This window comes from Pristiophorus japonicus, chromosome 3 (genome assembly GCF_044704955.1).
Source record: "Pristiophorus japonicus isolate sPriJap1 chromosome 3, sPriJap1.hap1, whole genome shotgun sequence".
In the NCBI taxonomy this organism is placed as follows: Eukaryota; Metazoa; Chordata; class Chondrichthyes; family Pristiophoridae; genus Pristiophorus; species Pristiophorus japonicus.
The window spans coordinates 317022719-317038743 of NC_091979.1; the positions used below are offsets into that span (position 1 = coordinate 317022719).

The 16025-nt window shown below is 46.0% G+C and overlaps 1 protein-coding gene and 1 long non-coding RNA gene across 2 annotated transcripts in view; one reads left to right on the forward strand and one right to left on the reverse strand.

The window, feature by feature from the left end:
* Positions 1 to 16025, forward strand: part of LOC139259582 (uncharacterized) — a 73169-nt gene that overhangs the window by 18499 nt on the left and 38645 nt on the right. The gene's annotated exons all lie outside the window — the stretch shown is intronic.
* Positions 4569 to 8453, reverse strand: LOC139260431 (interferon-induced protein with tetratricopeptide repeats 5-like). Its single transcript, XM_070876994.1, has 2 exons — positions 8449 to 8453; positions 4569 to 6084 (listed from the first exon to the last, which is right to left on the reverse strand). Exons 1-2 carry the CDS (start codon positions 8451 to 8453, stop codon positions 4569 to 4571), a joined length of 1521 nt encoding a protein of 506 aa, XP_070733095.1.

The following is a 16025-nucleotide window of genomic DNA, read 5'->3' on the forward strand; positions in this document are numbered from 1 at the left end:
AGTGTTTGGTACTTTCTACAGTTGTTTCAAGTTGCAAAAGACTACAGAGAGCGGTGTGGCAGATGCTGAAGGACTGCCTTCGAGGCTTCTACACAAACCAGTTGCTCCCAGACATGCGTGCACTAGTAGGCATTCCCCTTGGAATGCAGCAAGACTTGGAGAATGAACAGAGGGCACACAGAGCAGGACAATCTACTGGAAGAGGGGGGAGGAGGATGGGGAGAAGGGCTTTCAGCAGCAGGCCATATCCAGGGTGTTTAGGGAGCAATTCTTCCATATGAACCTCAATGAGAAACAATGTGTGAGACGCCTTCGCTTCAGTAAGGACGACCTCACTGAAATCTGCCACCTCCTGCAACCACAACTGTAACCTCAGAGCAGGGCACGGACCACATTACCAGTGGCTGGGAAGGTGACCATGGCGATGAACATTTATGGGTCTGGCTCCTTCCAGGCTGGAGCTGGAGATATTTGCAACATCTCGCAGTTGTCCATCCATTGTTGGTTAAAGGAGGTCACGGAGTCTCTCTATTCAAAGATCTCTGACTACATTTCATTCTCTCTCGCCAGAGACAAGCAGGGGAAGCGAGCACGAGGCTTCGCTAGGATTGCAGGCCTCCCCATGGTGTGGGGTGCCATTGGCTGCACGTACATTACTTTGTGGGCCCCATGCCAGAACCAAAAGGGATTCCACTCCCTCAAGGTCCAGCTGGTGTATGACTGTAGGCAGCACAACATGCAGGTCAATGCCCGGTATCCTGGCAACAGTCATGACACCTTCATTCTACAGCAGTCTGCTGTGCCAGCTGCACTTGAGCCAAAATGGAAAGCCAAAGGGTGGCTACTGGGCGACAAGGTCCATCTGCTGACCATATGGCTGATGACTCTGGTGCACAAGCCAATGAAAGCCGTGCTACCACACAAAATGTGCTGGAGCAGGCCACTGGGATGCTGAAATAATAGTTCCGCTGCCTGGACCATTCTGGAGGGGCCCTGTAGTACTCACCAGAGCGGGTGTCAAGATTCGTGGTGGTCTGCTGCATGTTGCACAACCTCGCCATCATGAGGGCACAGCGCTTGCCACCTGCTATACAGCAAGCAGCTGAGGGTCAGGAGCATGAGCAGGAGGAGGAGGAGGAAGAGGAAAAGGAGGAAGAGAAAGGGAGGAGACAACCTAGACAGTCCCTTTCTGCCCAGGCTGCCCGTGAGGAACTCATCTGTGTGTGATCCCAGTAACCGCAATCCAGGAGTACGTGGACCACAACAATTGGATCTACCCCCTCCCACTCCAAGTTCCTCTGCAGCCCTGAGGAGATGTCCTTAACCCTGGCACCGGGCAGGCAGCACCACCTTCGGGACTCACGCTCTCAGCTACAGAGAACAGTATCTATCCCCCGACTGATACTGTCCCCGACCACTACAACATTTCTTTTTACTCCCCCCATTTAAATGGTCCCCTGTATCACATTGCTGTGGTCAGTTTGCTCATCCTCCCTGCAGTCCCTGTTTTGGTCCACACAGGGAGTAAGAGCGTTGAACCTGTTGGACAAGAGCAAGGGCTGAGGCTCCTCCATCACTACATCCTGGGTCCCCATACCTGCCTCACTCGTAGTCACACCCTCCTGTCCCTGACCACGGACCAAGTTTGAATTAATTAATCTAAGGGGTGTGACTGCCTCCTGAAACACAGTGTCCAGGTAAGCGTGATGTGTCCCTGATGTGTTGCAGTGTTTGAAGCTTGGACTGATCAACACGGAGCCAAAGTTCCTCGAGCTGCCAACACTTACTGTCAATGTGGTCACCATGGGCCTCAATGGTCTCCACCTGCTCCCACATGTTGCAGCAGTAACATGTTGCCTGCCCTGCCATCTCTAATGTATTTAATTAATTATGTTTTCAAGTTTTGAACGTTTTAGTTTTTAATTCTGGCTCTTAATATAAACCAATGCCCAAGAAAAGAGAGATAAACTGACCAACCAATCACTTCCCTGCTTTCCTGTGATGTCACACCTTTGATCCTTTTGACTTCTTGCCCTCCCAGGTCAGTTGGTGCTGGTTGGGCTGACACTTTAGTAGTTCGCCGCTCCTCACGATCTCGCTGTGGCTGTCACTGCAACTGTTGCTCTGCACTTGTGTGTGAATGTGTAAGTTTTCCCAGAACATCCCAGCAGTCACCTCTGGGTTAGAGGTGGAGAGGACGCCTGTGCAGTGCCAGAAAATACATCCTGGGGCCTGGGAACACCCAGTAACCAGAAAGGTTTTTGTTTCTTACCCGTTTTCTCTGCTATCTGTTGCCCTTCCCTCCGCTCCTTAAGGTGTTGACTCCTTCGTGGGACACAGTCCCATGGGCACTGGTCACCCTCCAGCACCTCACCCAGGGGCCCATTATTGCTGTGGAGAGCTGACCACAAGTTTCAAAAAAGCCTGACACAGGAAGGAAAATTTGCTCAATTTTATTGCAAATTATGCCCTATTTCCCGTTTGGGAATTGAATATTTTTATCAAATGCTGGCAAGTGGCCATAAACATTACCGACTGCCAGAAAATATCGTGCAAGTTTTTCCCATCATGTCCTGTACCACACTAACTGTCCGCATTCACACAGACCAACAATTGTCATGTATTAATTTCACATTCTCTTTGTAGCCACCAGATGGCGACATTGTTGGAGGCCACTGAGCAGCATGCACATGGTGCTGCTCAGGTATAAAAGGCCAGCCATTTTGAGAGTCAGGCATTTTGGGCCTAAATAAAACATAGCCAAGGTTGTACCTTGCTCAGTTAAACAGTACTCAGTTTGAACCTTTATTGCATACATAACAACAACACAAACTAAGTCTTTGCCACAGATTAATTTTATTGGTTATTTTAATGTTCAATCTCTGATATTACAATTACAATTGAAATCTCGGGAAAATCAGTGTTTGCAGCCATTGTGTTTTGATATTTTATCCCATTTTAACCTATTTCTAGATCCTTTAGCTTTCCTCCCTCGACTGCGTTTCTTCACAGAGATGGTGACAGTCTCTGGAAAAGGGACTTTCCCGGGTATTGTCCAAGCTGCTCTGTGTTGGCCAACGAGGGACACAGAAGGTTTGATGAAGAGCAGGTGCAGCTGACCAGTTACAGGGCAGGGAGACTCCCAGTGACAGAGGCTGAGATCTGAATGAACGCTCTGGATGGGAGTCCAATCGTCTGTCAGCAAAGCTTCAGAGCAACAGAATCAAGCTGATGATTTATTTGAAGGGCCTGCAGTGGTCGTTGGTCCTCTCTCAGCTGGTACACATGGAAAGCCTTTCACCCGATGGTGGACTTTATTGTGAAGAAGCAGCAAGTGAAAGATATGTCGACAGAGTGGTTTTATTGCACCCTCTATGGGCTGGATTGGAGATATTTTTACACCATCATTACCATAAAAAGAGTATAAGTCACATGCTCAGAGTGCACTGAAGCTTATGCACTTCTAGCTATAATGCTTTGCCTGCATTGCTGTTAAAACACCTAAACAGATGATGATCATAATAAATCACATTTTTCGTATATATTTGTACATCAGTGTTCCTCTATCTACCCAGTTTTCTAGATTATTTAAGAACTTCATTGGGGGCGATTTTAAACCTGCCCACTTGGCAGAGATTGGACTAAGCCACTCGTCAAAAGTGGCAGGGTCATCATTGACAATAACGGACCGGGGTCTGGTGACATCACACACGGACCGGGGTGTGGTGACATCACACACGGACCGGGGTCTGGTGACATCACACACGGACCGGGGTCTGGTGACATCACACACGGACCGGGGTGTGGTGACATCACACACGGGGTGTGGTGACATCATCGGGCCCTGACTGCGCTGTTAACTCTGGCCTGGGCAGGGGAAGCCGGTGCAGCTTTTCCAACAGGCCGAAGCAGCTCTGAGGAGAATCAGGATGTCAAGGTGTAAGTGTTTGACTTTCCTTTGTGCAGGAATGCCCCGCCAGGCCCCAAAATGAAAGTTTGGGGCTCCCCTGCCCCGGACTCCCCACATCCCCCATTCCATCCCTGAGACCCTCCCAGAACCACCTTCACCGCACCTGCCTGCACGCCCTGTGGCCGGGAAGTGGAATGGCCGCACGATAATGAAGTTCGGGATTTAAAATACCCCAGGCCCGATATCTGCAGCAACAGGTGAGTTTCCCATTCCCCTCGCCACTCACCCACCCAAAACCCATCTGGAGTTAAAATCGGGCCCATGTAATGTGTATTATTGTCTAAAAAACTGTTCCTATAATTCATAAAATACAACTATTGTGGCTCTGACCCATTGGCTCATTTAACTCTAATTCCCCCAAAACCCACGTTATTTTTTATCGTTTCACACATAGCAAAAGGTCGAAGGATACAGGAACAAATCCTATTGGTTAGTTCACCAGTGGTGTCAATATTCTTGAATGAAGCACAGGAATTTTGAATAACTGCAGAAAGATCATTGTTTGAAAATTAGACACACGAGTAAAATAATAATTCAAAAGAAAGTACCAGCAGAATATAATAAGTGAAGCAAGTATCCTACCAAACCTGCTCATAAATCAGAGAGTATTAATGCATCTTTCAAAAATATGTTTAGTTTTAGCTGGGAACGAGAGAGTTGTCTGGATAGAAAGGCGTAATTCAGCGAGAGCACTTAGATATTCTTCATTGTGACAATCAAACTCCAGGGCCTTTTCAAAGCATTCAATAGCTTTACAATTCTTCCCATCCAGCTGGTGCAGTAACCCAAGAACACCAAGGGCTTTGCTGTCTCTTGAATTTATACAAAGTCGCCTGTCTGCTATCTTCTCCAAGTTTTCGTGACACCTTCTCCATTCTATTGAGTCATATTTGACTTTCACTCCTTCCAGAAAATGGGTGACGGCATTTGATTCAGATCTTTTCTGGTGCAGTTCAAATAATCCGACCGCTAAACATATTTGCTGCTTATTTTCTTGGCGAATATTTTCTAATTTCAGTAGATTGCTGTAGATCGCCTCTGTTTCGAAAAATTCTTTATTTAATGAACAGATTTTTGCAAAATCCAGTTGTGCCTTAATAGATGTTAATGGGCGGGGCTCAAATGCCTTTTCAAAATGGTACTTGCATTTATTGATTAAGTCAGCTTTCTGTTGAAAAGCAGGATTGCGAGGGTCTTTGCTGCCTGGATATTTGATCAGTCGATATAGTTTTTTTTTGTAACACTGACCTATTTGGTGGTGTAAAAAGGTAGAGTTTGGGGTAATTTCGAATGCTTTCTTCAACAGCTCCACAGCTTTTTCCACATCTCCTTTTGCTCTGTAAAATTTTGCTGCATAACGAGTTACATATGGAAGATCAGGGGACTTCTGCAATGCTTGTTCAACTAATTTCAGTGCTTCCTCCTTTTGATTGAACTCTTGTAGTTTTAGAGCCAACAGCACCATGGCTACAGAGTCATCTGGATCAAGTTCCAGCACACGTCGCAACTGCTTCACTGATTGGCTGCGGTCACCACTCTCTGGGGTACGAGAAAACCCTTCCAGACGGAACAGAGCAGTCGCATAGCCAACGTTCCATTCAGTGTCATCAGGATCTTCCTCCAGAGCCTTCTCAAAACATTCCTTTGCCTCTTCATAGTATTGAGCAGCAGAAGTCAACAGTGACCAACCCTTCTCCCCGTATACTTCAGGTATCAGTGCTGTATACCAAGAGCCATCAGTAAATTGTTTACAGATCATCTCCAGCTTGTCGAGGTAGGACTGGGCCTCTGTCAGTTGGCCCATGTGATAATATACCCAGGCATAGTTTCCATAGGTGATGATGCTTCTTCTTTCAAATTCATGTTCATGGTTCTCCCTCAGAATCTTTTCAGCTTCCTTTAAGTTTTGAATTGCCTCTTCACAGTTGCCTTGCAGACAGTTTACAAAAGCGAGGTGGTTGTAAGACCTGGCCTGATATTTCACACCAGCCTGTATTGAATCTTGCAATCTAGACTTCATGTTGTCCAAGTCAATGTTTTCCTTCTGTGGGCCCCATGTGAAGTGACATTGAAGCCAATCGAGCTTCACTTTCAACAAATCCTTCTGTGTGTTGCTGCAAGAGAACAAAATTCATCAAAACCCGTCTCAGACTGGCTGTGTCACCCCCTCCCCTCTCTCCGGTTTCTTTAACTAAAGCCTTCTCCCGACACCTGGACCCACTGACCATGAAATCTCTGGTCACACAAAGGTGACCTCTGCAAAAACCACTGCAAAAGGAAAAGGTATGACTGCAAATCTCAGCTGTACTTACACTGGTCTCCTTCATGCTGGCTGATGTACCAGCTCATGGACATTTAATCTTCTCACGCAATGTACAGCATCACCTCAAACACCTCCACTCCCAATGATATGAACAGGAACATTGGTTGAAGTACTCAGTCTGCCTGTTGGTTCACCCATTACATCTCCTTCTCATTCATGCATTCCATTCTGAAATGGGAGTTCCTCACTAAAATGGTCAGAGCTAATTCTAAAACACTCTCCCTCTCACATTGGCAGTCCAGGTAACTCTCCACTAAACAGATCATCAACCTGGTCCTCCACAGGGACCCTGCTGTCTGTGAGCAGGTCATTCTCCACCCCAACATGCGGAAGGAGAACCTAGAAGTCTTTAAAATTATGAAAGGTTATGATAGAGTCGACACAGAGAGAGTGTTTCCAGTCTGAGGAGGAGCAAAACTAGAGGCCATCAGTGTAAGATAGACACCAAGAAATCAAATAGGGAATTCAAAAGAAGCTTCTTTACCCAGAGAGCGGTGAGAATGTGGAACTCACTACCATATGGAGTGGTTGAAGCAAATAGTATAGATGCATTTCAGGGGAGACTAGATAAGCATATGAGGGAGAAGGGATTAGAGGGTTATGCAGATAGAATTAGCTGAGGAAAGACAGGAGGAGGCTCGAGTGGAGCATAAACCAGCATGGACTGGCTGGGCTGAATGGCCGGTTTCTGTGCTGTGTATCCTATGTAACCCTCTCTAATCCCATCCTTAAAGCAGAAAAGAAGGCCCAACACAAAGATATCAGCATTCTGAAAGACCATGTTTCATGAACTGACTCTTACCCTGCTGAAAATCTTCCACCATGCCATCCTCCAGGTGTGATGTTAAACCAAGGCAGCCTCTGCCTATTCCAGTGGATCAAGTGGACCTCATAGATTCTATGGCATTATCCGTGAATTCTGTGTTCCTCTAACTCGGGCTCGTGTCCTTCTCCCACTTCACCCACTGATGGTGGCCGAGCCATCAGCCCAGACAGGCCCGATACTCTGGAATTCCCTCGCTGAACCTCTCCACCTCACTCTCCTCCTTTACAATCTCCTATCTCTTTGACTAAGCTTTTGTCATCCCTCTAACCATCCCCTTCTTTGCCTCAGTGTCCATTGTTGTCTGATTACGTTGCTGTGAAGCACCTTGGGATGTTTTCCTAGGTTAAAGGTGCTATATAAATGCCAGTTGTTGTTGTTGTGCAAACTGAGTTGTCACATTTCCTGACAAAACAACAGTGACTGCACTGCAACATAATTCACTGAATGTGAAGCACTTTGGGACATTTCTGAGAGGTGTGATAAGGTGTTACATCAACACAAATTCTTTCTTCCTTGCTGTTAAACTCACGTCGATACACTTCATCCCCCAGCCATCCCAGCTTCTCCTTGCACTCTACTCCGCCGGCCTCTTGTTCCTGTTGGCTCTCGTCTCCCTCCCCCCACAATCCAAGCTGTCATTCTTACCCCTGCCCCAGTTCATGGTGGCTTTCCTCCCTTTGCTGCTCCGTTCAAACTGCTGCACCTGTCCTTTCCCCCAGTTCATGTCAGCACTCTTCTCCCCCGCCCCCATTCTCAATGTAAGTCAGCACTTTTCCTTCTCCTACACACTTTAAGCTGGCACTCTCCTCCTGCATTTCATGCTGTGTCCATCCCCCCATCCCAGTCCATGCTGTACTCTCCCTTTGCTTTATAGTTCAGGTTGCTTTAGTTTGGATATATGAAAGTGCTGGAAATCACTATTTTACATTAGTAGATCCCTTCTAGATTCCCATGGAACACAAAGTGAAACTTTCTTTCTTCAAACTCTGGATATGACCTGAGGGCACTTACAGAATACGCCTTTCCACGACAGTATAATATTCAAGTTTAACTTTGTACTTTCAACAGAGCCCAGTCCAAAATAATGTAAATTGTTGTTTGAGTTATAATCCTATGAACAGGTCTGCCTTTTGCCTCATGTTTACTGACTATCACCAGTCTTGGTGCAGCAGTGTTCCCTTATCTGTGTGTCTCACTGTGAGCCACTAATCCCAGCTCTCTGCATTTCAACTGCTTTGTAATGTAAACTACTTTATTTCTGAAAACTAGTTCCTTGTTCAATAGTCTACACGTAAATTTAAATAAAGGAGGAATTCCAATGACCGTTACCTCATCGTGCTGATCGATGGACAATGCGTTGTTAAAATTTCTTTTTCAGCTTCAACAATCGTTCCAATGGTGAATTGATCGAGAAGAGTGTTTAGTGTGTTGTTTTCCAGCTTATTTATACTATCCAGTTATTGTACGCAATTAATCATTTCCTGAATGTGAATCGAAGCTAAACCTATAAAATGAGACAAAGAACCAAAGGGCGAGAATTTCATTATCGCCCAGGAATGGGCGGTGTCATTAGAAAGGTTGGAGATTGAGCAATATGCACCAATGTTTTACACTGCATGCAAAATACGTGCTCACTGCTCAAAGAAATGATTGGAGTCCTCGGGGAAGAAATTTCCCAGTGCCCTGATTGGGGGTGCTAACCGGCTGGGGGCGGGACTTCCTGCGCCCGGCACAGAAGTCCCGCCCCGGCCGCGGAATTGCGGTTACCGCCCCTCACAGGAAGTGGAGCGCAATCTCGCCGAGTTCCACTTCCTGATGGGGCAGGTACCAGGGCGATACCTTTTTTCTATTTGTTCCTGGGATGTGGGCATTGCTGACAAGGCCAGTATTTGTTGCCCATCTTAGGACACGATTGGCAGCACTGGCGCACTTTGCTGGGCCTCTGATGGCCTCCACTGGGTCACCAGGGCGGCCTGGTGCCAAGGCTGCAGCCTGGCACACAAGACAGAATGCCAAGCTGCACAATGGCAGCTCGGGCCATGCCAGGGAAGTAAAGAACGAGCCGATCGGTGAGTCGGTGAAACAGGTAATATGGCTGCACAGGGCGCTCCCGACCTCCCCTGTAACTTTCACCTTGTGAGCGGAGTTCGGCCTGGTTCGCGATCCACGAGGCTGGCACTGACACCGCTCATGGAATACTTACGGGGCACTGGCCAATGTAAATGGCCGCGGGGTCATTGTGTGGCACTAAGGGGTCATCGGCGGTTGTGCCCCGGCCCGGGGTGCTATTGGTGGGGCACGGGGCTATCGTGGCAGCGCCTCGGCTAACTCCAGCACAATTTTGCAAGAGGCGCCCAACCCCCTCTTGTTGAGAGCACTTATGGCCCTCCTCCTTCCTCTGGCCACATGTTCCAATCTTTCTCCCTGCCTCCGCTCCCTCTGCCGTAGATCCTGGAGGGGGAGGTCGACTACCAGCACAGCCCCAATTAATGTTGTCAATTGTAGTGGTATGATTTTTTAAAGAATAAATGCAGCACTTTTTAGTTGCTACAACACTCCTGATATTCAATAACCTTGAAATCACGGATTGAGACTGTTGCATTATATGAAACTGAGAAGAAAGCACTGAAGCTCCACGAACCTACGGCTGCAACTCACTGCTGATGATCCCTTAAATAAACATCACTGGAGTAGACTTCCTGGTGCTCCATGCCAGCTCTACCGTTGGCTGTTTCTTCTGGCACTAAGGTAAGTGGCGACAATCAGTTTTGCAGATCGGGCGGTCAGTGAGCATTGCACACTCACTGACATCACGATCCACCTGGTGTTGAGGCTCCCAGCAATAACTGTTAGCACCGACGCTGCGGTGGAGGGGATTTGATGTGTGGAGCGGGGTTCCCCTCGCCCCACATTCATGTTGTCACATCCCATTAACACCAATTACTGAACTAATGGGAGGTGCTAAGGTGCTGAATTTTACCCCATAATGTGATATGGCAGAATCAACACAGTTTTATGAAAGAGAAATTGTGTTGGACAAATCTATTAGAATTTTTTGAGGGTGCAATTAGCAGAGTAGATAAGGGGAAACCACTGGATGTAGTATATTTGTATTTTATAAAGGCATTCAATAAAGTGCCACACAAGATGTTACATGAGATAAGGGCTCATGGGAATAGGACAATATATTAGCTTGGATTCTACTAACGGAGAGAAAACAGAAAGTAGGAATAAACGCGTCATTTTCGGCTTGGCAACTTGTAAATAGAGGGTTGCTGCAAGGACTTCAGCTATTTACATTCTATATCAATTACTTAGATGAGGGGACTAGGTGTGGTATATCCAAGTTTGCTGACAATACAAAGCTAGGTGGGAAAGTAAGCTGTAAGATCAATTCAAAGAAACTGTGAAGGTTTATAGACAGGTTTAGTGAATGGGCAAGAAGGTGGCAGATGGAGTATAATGTGGGGAAATGTGAAATTGTCCACTCTGGTAGGAAGAATAGAAATAGTAAGGAAGGACATTAGTTTGGAGGATATGGAATCTGTATGGGTGGAGCTGCAGAATACCAAAGGGCAGAAAACATGAGTGGGAGTTGTGTACAGACTACCAAACAGTAGTAGTGAGGTTGGACACAGCATCAAACAAGAAATTAGGGATTCATGCAATAAAGGTACAGCAGTTATCATGGGCGACTTTAATCTACATATAAATTGGTTTAACCAAACTGGTTGCAGTACGATGGAGGAGGATTTCCTGGAGTGTATTAGGGATGGATTTCTAGACCAATATGTCGAGGAACCAACTAGAGGGCTGGCCATCCAAGATTGGCTGATGTGTACCAAGAAAGGACTAATTAGCAATCTTGTTGTGCGAGGCCTCTTGGGGAAGAGTGACCATAATATGATAGAATTCTTTATTAAGATGCAGAGTGACACAGTTAATTCAGAGACTAGGGTCCTGAACTTAAGGAAAGGTAACTTCGATGGTATAAGACGTGAATTGTCTAGAATAGACTGGCGAAAGATACTTAAAGGGTTGACGGTGGATAGGCAATGGCAAACATTTAAATATCACATGGATGAACTTCAACAATTGTACATCACAGGAGTAAAAATAAAACAGGGAAGGTGGCTCAACAAGGGAAATTAGGGATAGTGTTAAATCCAAGGAAGAGGCATATCAATTGGCCAGAAAAAGCAGCAAACCTGAGGACTGGGAGAAATTTAGAATTCAGCAGAGGAGGACAAAGTGTTTAATCAGGGTGGGGAAAATAGAGTATGAGAGGAGGCTTGCTGGAAACATAAAACATGACTGCAAAAGCTTCTATAGATATGTGAGGAGGAAAAAGATTAGTGAAGACAAACGTAGGTCGCTTGCGGTCAGAATCAGGTGAATTTATAATGGGGAACAAAGAAATGGCAGACCAATTGAACAAATACTTTGGTTCTGTCTTCACTAAGGAAGACACAAAAAACATTCTGGAAATACTAGGCTGACCGAGGGTCTAGCGAGAAGGAGGAACTGAAGGAAATCCTTATTATTCAGGAAATTGTGTTTGGGAAATTGATGAGATTGAAGGCCGATAAATCCCCAGGGCCTGATAGTTTTCAACCCAGAGTACTTAAGGAAGTGGCCCTAGAAATAGTGGATACATTGGTGATCATTTTCAAATAGTCTATCGACTCTGGATTAGTTCCTATGGACTGGAGGGTAGCTAATGTAACACCACTTTTTAAAAAAGGAGGGAGAGAGAAAATGGAGAATTATAGACCAGTTAGCCTGACATCAGTAGTGGGGAAAATGTTGGAATCAAAGATGAAATAGCAGTGCATTTGGAAAGCAGTGACAGGATCTGTCCAAGGTTCACCAGACTGGTGCCCGGAATGGCAGGACTGACATATGAGGAGACACTGCATCGACTGGGCCTGTATTCCCTGGAGTTTAGAAGAATGAGAGGGGATCTCAGAGAAACATATAAAATTCTGCAGGGACTGGACAGGTTAGATGGAAGAAGAATGTTCCCGATGTTGGGGAAGTCCAGAACCAGGGGTCACAGTCTAAGGTTAAGGTGTAAGCCATTTAGGACTGAGATGAGGAGAAACTTCTTCACTCAGAGAGTTGTGAACCTGTGGAATTCCCTACCGCAGAGAGTTGTTGATGCCAGTTCATTGGGTATATTCAAGAGGGAGTTAGATATGGCCCTTACGGCTAAAGGGATCAAGGGGTATGGAGAGAAAGCAGGAAAGGGGTACTGAGATGAATGATCAGCCATGATCTTATTGAATGGTGGTGCAGGCTCGAAGGGCCGAATGGCCTACTCCTGCACCTATTTTCTATGTTTCTAAAAGTAGAATAGTTTTTAAAAGTTGAGAAACCAGTAAATGTTGGTGTGCAGAGGGACTTGGGAGTCCTTGTACACAAATCAGAGAATGTTATTATGCAGGCAATTAGGAAAGCAAATGATCTGTTCATCTTTATGGCAGGTGATTGGAGCATAAGTAAGTCTTCCTGCAATTATGTAGGGCTTTGGTGAGACCACACCTGGAGTACTGTGCACAGTATTGGTCTCCTCACCGATGGAAGGATATAAAAGCAAAATACTGCGGATGCTGGAAATCTGATATAAAAATAGAAACCACTGCCAGCCAGGGAATGGTGGCATCGCACAGCAACACCAGAGAGAGAAAGATCCGCCATTAACCGGGGCAGAAACACCCCAAAGATTAGCAGCACAATTTTACTTACCGCTGCTGAATGAGCCGGCGTTTGTATAAACTTAGTGACTGGGGACAGAAGAGAGGGAGAGTGCCCGTACTGGGCCATCGCTGTACAAAAGGGCGTTCTGCTACTTCCCCAGCTTGTACTGCCACCCCTCCCCTGTTGGTTGGTGATGTATCAGATGGGAGGCTGGGAACTCGGCCTGTTTCCCACTCCCTGTCCCACTCATCCCACCAACACATTACATGATGGAGGGCGGACAAATTGCTGGGTCGGAGATGTGGGGCTGGACTTTCTGGAGGTTCTCTGAGGAGTGAGAATCTGACAGTATGATTCCGCACCCCATTTTCATCCTCCTTCCATTCTTAGGTGGTCTCGCAGAAGTAAATCCAGATCCTTGTTTCTCACTCAGTGGTGGATGTGTGAGTTGATTGGTATTTCAGCATGCACAAGACTGACTTCTATTCTTTAATTAGTGTAATATAAAGGATAGGATCTTTTATAGAAAGAAAGAGTTGCATTTCTATAGCACCTTTCACGACCCTCAGTACGTCCCAAAGCCCTTTCTGCTAATAATATACTTTTAAAGTGTAGTCACTATTGTAATATAGGAAATGTGGCAGCCAATTTGCACACAGTAAGGTCCGACAAACTGCAATGTGTTAATGACCAGATCGTCTGTTTTAGTGGTGTTGGTTAAGAGATAAATATTGGTCAATACACCAGGGAGAACTTACCTGCATTTCTTAAATATAGTGCCATGGGATCTTTTACGTCCAACTCAGGAGGCAGATGTGGTCTCTGTTTCACATCCCATTTGAAAGTCAGCGCCTCTAACAGTGTAGCACTCCCTCAGCACTGCACTGAAGTGTCAGCCTGTATTATGTGCTCATATCTCTAGAATGGGACTGACTCAGAGGTGAGAGTGCTATCACTGAACCACAGCTGACACAGGTAGGAAGAGGGATGAGGTCCAGCAGGCAGAGTTTAAGGAGCCAGGAGAGAGATTAAAAAGCAGGACCTCAAAGGCAGTAATCTCCGGATTACTCCCAGTGCCACGAGCTAGTGAGTACAGAAATAGGAGGATAGAGCAGATGAATACGTGGCTGGAGAGATGGTGCAGGCAGGAGGGCTTTAGTTTCCTGAGGCATTGTGACAGCTTCTGGGGGAGGTGGGACCTGTACAAGCCGGACGGGTTGCACATGAACAGAGCCGGGACCAATATCCTCGTGGGAGGGGTTGCTAGTGCTGTTGGGGAGGGTTTAAACTAGCTTGGCAGGGGGATGGGAATCTGAAAATAGATTCAGTAGGGAGGGGAGAAAAGCTGGAATTAGAAAGCAAAAATAAAGAAAGTGAGTTTGAAGGAGAGAGGAAATAAGCAGGAAAAAAGGGTAATAAAGCAAACGTAAATGCACTATGTCCAAATGCACATAGCATTTGTAACAAAATAGATGGGTTGACGGCAAAAATTGAGAAAAATGGGTATGATCTGATCGCCATTACAGAGACGTGGTTGCTATTAAGTATGGAAGAACTCCACAAGATAGAGTACTTTGAGCTAAAACTGATGTGACCTTAGTCTCTTTAATACAACCCCAGAGTGCCTAAGCAGTATGGCAGACAACCTTTTATACTCCCTTGCACGAGGTGTGCAGGTGACCCTTGGGCCTCCAACAGTTGCGCCCTATGGTGGCAAGTCTTACACAGTTACAATGTTTACATACGTAACAGTTGCAAGGTGACCAGGACTGGGAATTAAACTTTCAGGTGTATTTGACAATCTGGAAGGACAGACAAAAAGGAAAAGGGGGTGGGGTAGCTCTATTGATAAAAAATGAAATCACTGCAATAGTGAGAAACGCGATTGGCTCAAATGATAAGGGTTTTGAAACAGTTTGGGTGGAGATAAGGAATAATAAGGAGAAAAAGTTACTGCTGGGTGTAGTCTATAGGCCCCCTAACAGTAGCAACTCTGTTGGTCGGAGTATAAACCAGGAAATAGTGGGGGCTTGTAAAAAGGGAACAGCAATAATCATGGGTGATTTTAACCTCCATATTGATTGGACAAATCAAATTGGTCAGGGTAGCCATGAGGAAGAGTTCATAGAGTGCATAAGGGACGGGTTCCTTGAGCCGTATGTAACAGAACCAACCAGGGGGCAGGCTATCTTAGATCTGGTCCTGTGTAATGAGACAGGATTAGTAAACAATCTCCTGGTAAAGGATCCCCTTGGAATGAGTGATCATAGCATGGTTGAATTTCAAATTCCGATGGAGGGTGAGAAAGTTGGATCTCTAACCAGAGAACCAGTTGATGTGGTGTATTTGGACTTTCAGAGGGCTTTTGACAAGGTGCCACACAAGAGCTTAATGTGCAAAGTTAAAGCACATGGGATTGGGGGTATTGTGCTGACATGGATTGAGAACTGGTTGGCAGACAGGAAGCAAAGAGTAGGAGTAAGTGGGTACTTTTCAGAATGGCAGGCAGTGACTAGTGGGGTTCCGCAAGGTTCTGTGCTGGGGCCCCAGCAGTTTACATTGTACGTTAATGATTTAGATGAGGGGATTAAATGTAGTATCTCCAAATTTGCGAATGACACTAAGTTGGGTGGCAGTGTGAGCTGCGAGGAGGATGCTATGAGGCTGCAGAGCGACTTGGACAGGTTAGGTGAGTGGGCAAATGCATGGCAGATGAAGTATAATGTGGATAAATGTGAGGTTATCCACTTTGGTGGTAAAAACAGAGAGACAGACTATTATCTGAATGGTGACAGATTAGGAAAAGGGGAGGTGCAACGAGACCTGGGTGTCATGGTACATCAGTCATTGAAGGTTGGCATGCAGGTACAGCAGGCGGTTAAGAAAACAAATGGCATGTTGGCCTTCATTGCGAGGGGATTTGAGTACAGGGGCAGGGAGATGTTACTACAGTTGTACAGGGCCTTGGTGAGGCCACACCTGGAGTATTGTGTACAGTTTTGGTCTCCTAACTTGAGGAAGGACATTCTTGCTATTGAGGGAGTGCAGCGAAGGTTCACCAGACTGATTCCCGGGATGGCGGGACTGACATATCAAGAAAGACTGGGCTTGTATTCACTGGAGTTGAGAAGAATGAGAGGGGACCTCATAGAAACATTTAAAATTCTGACGGGTTCAGACAGGTTAGATGCAAGAAGAATGTTCCC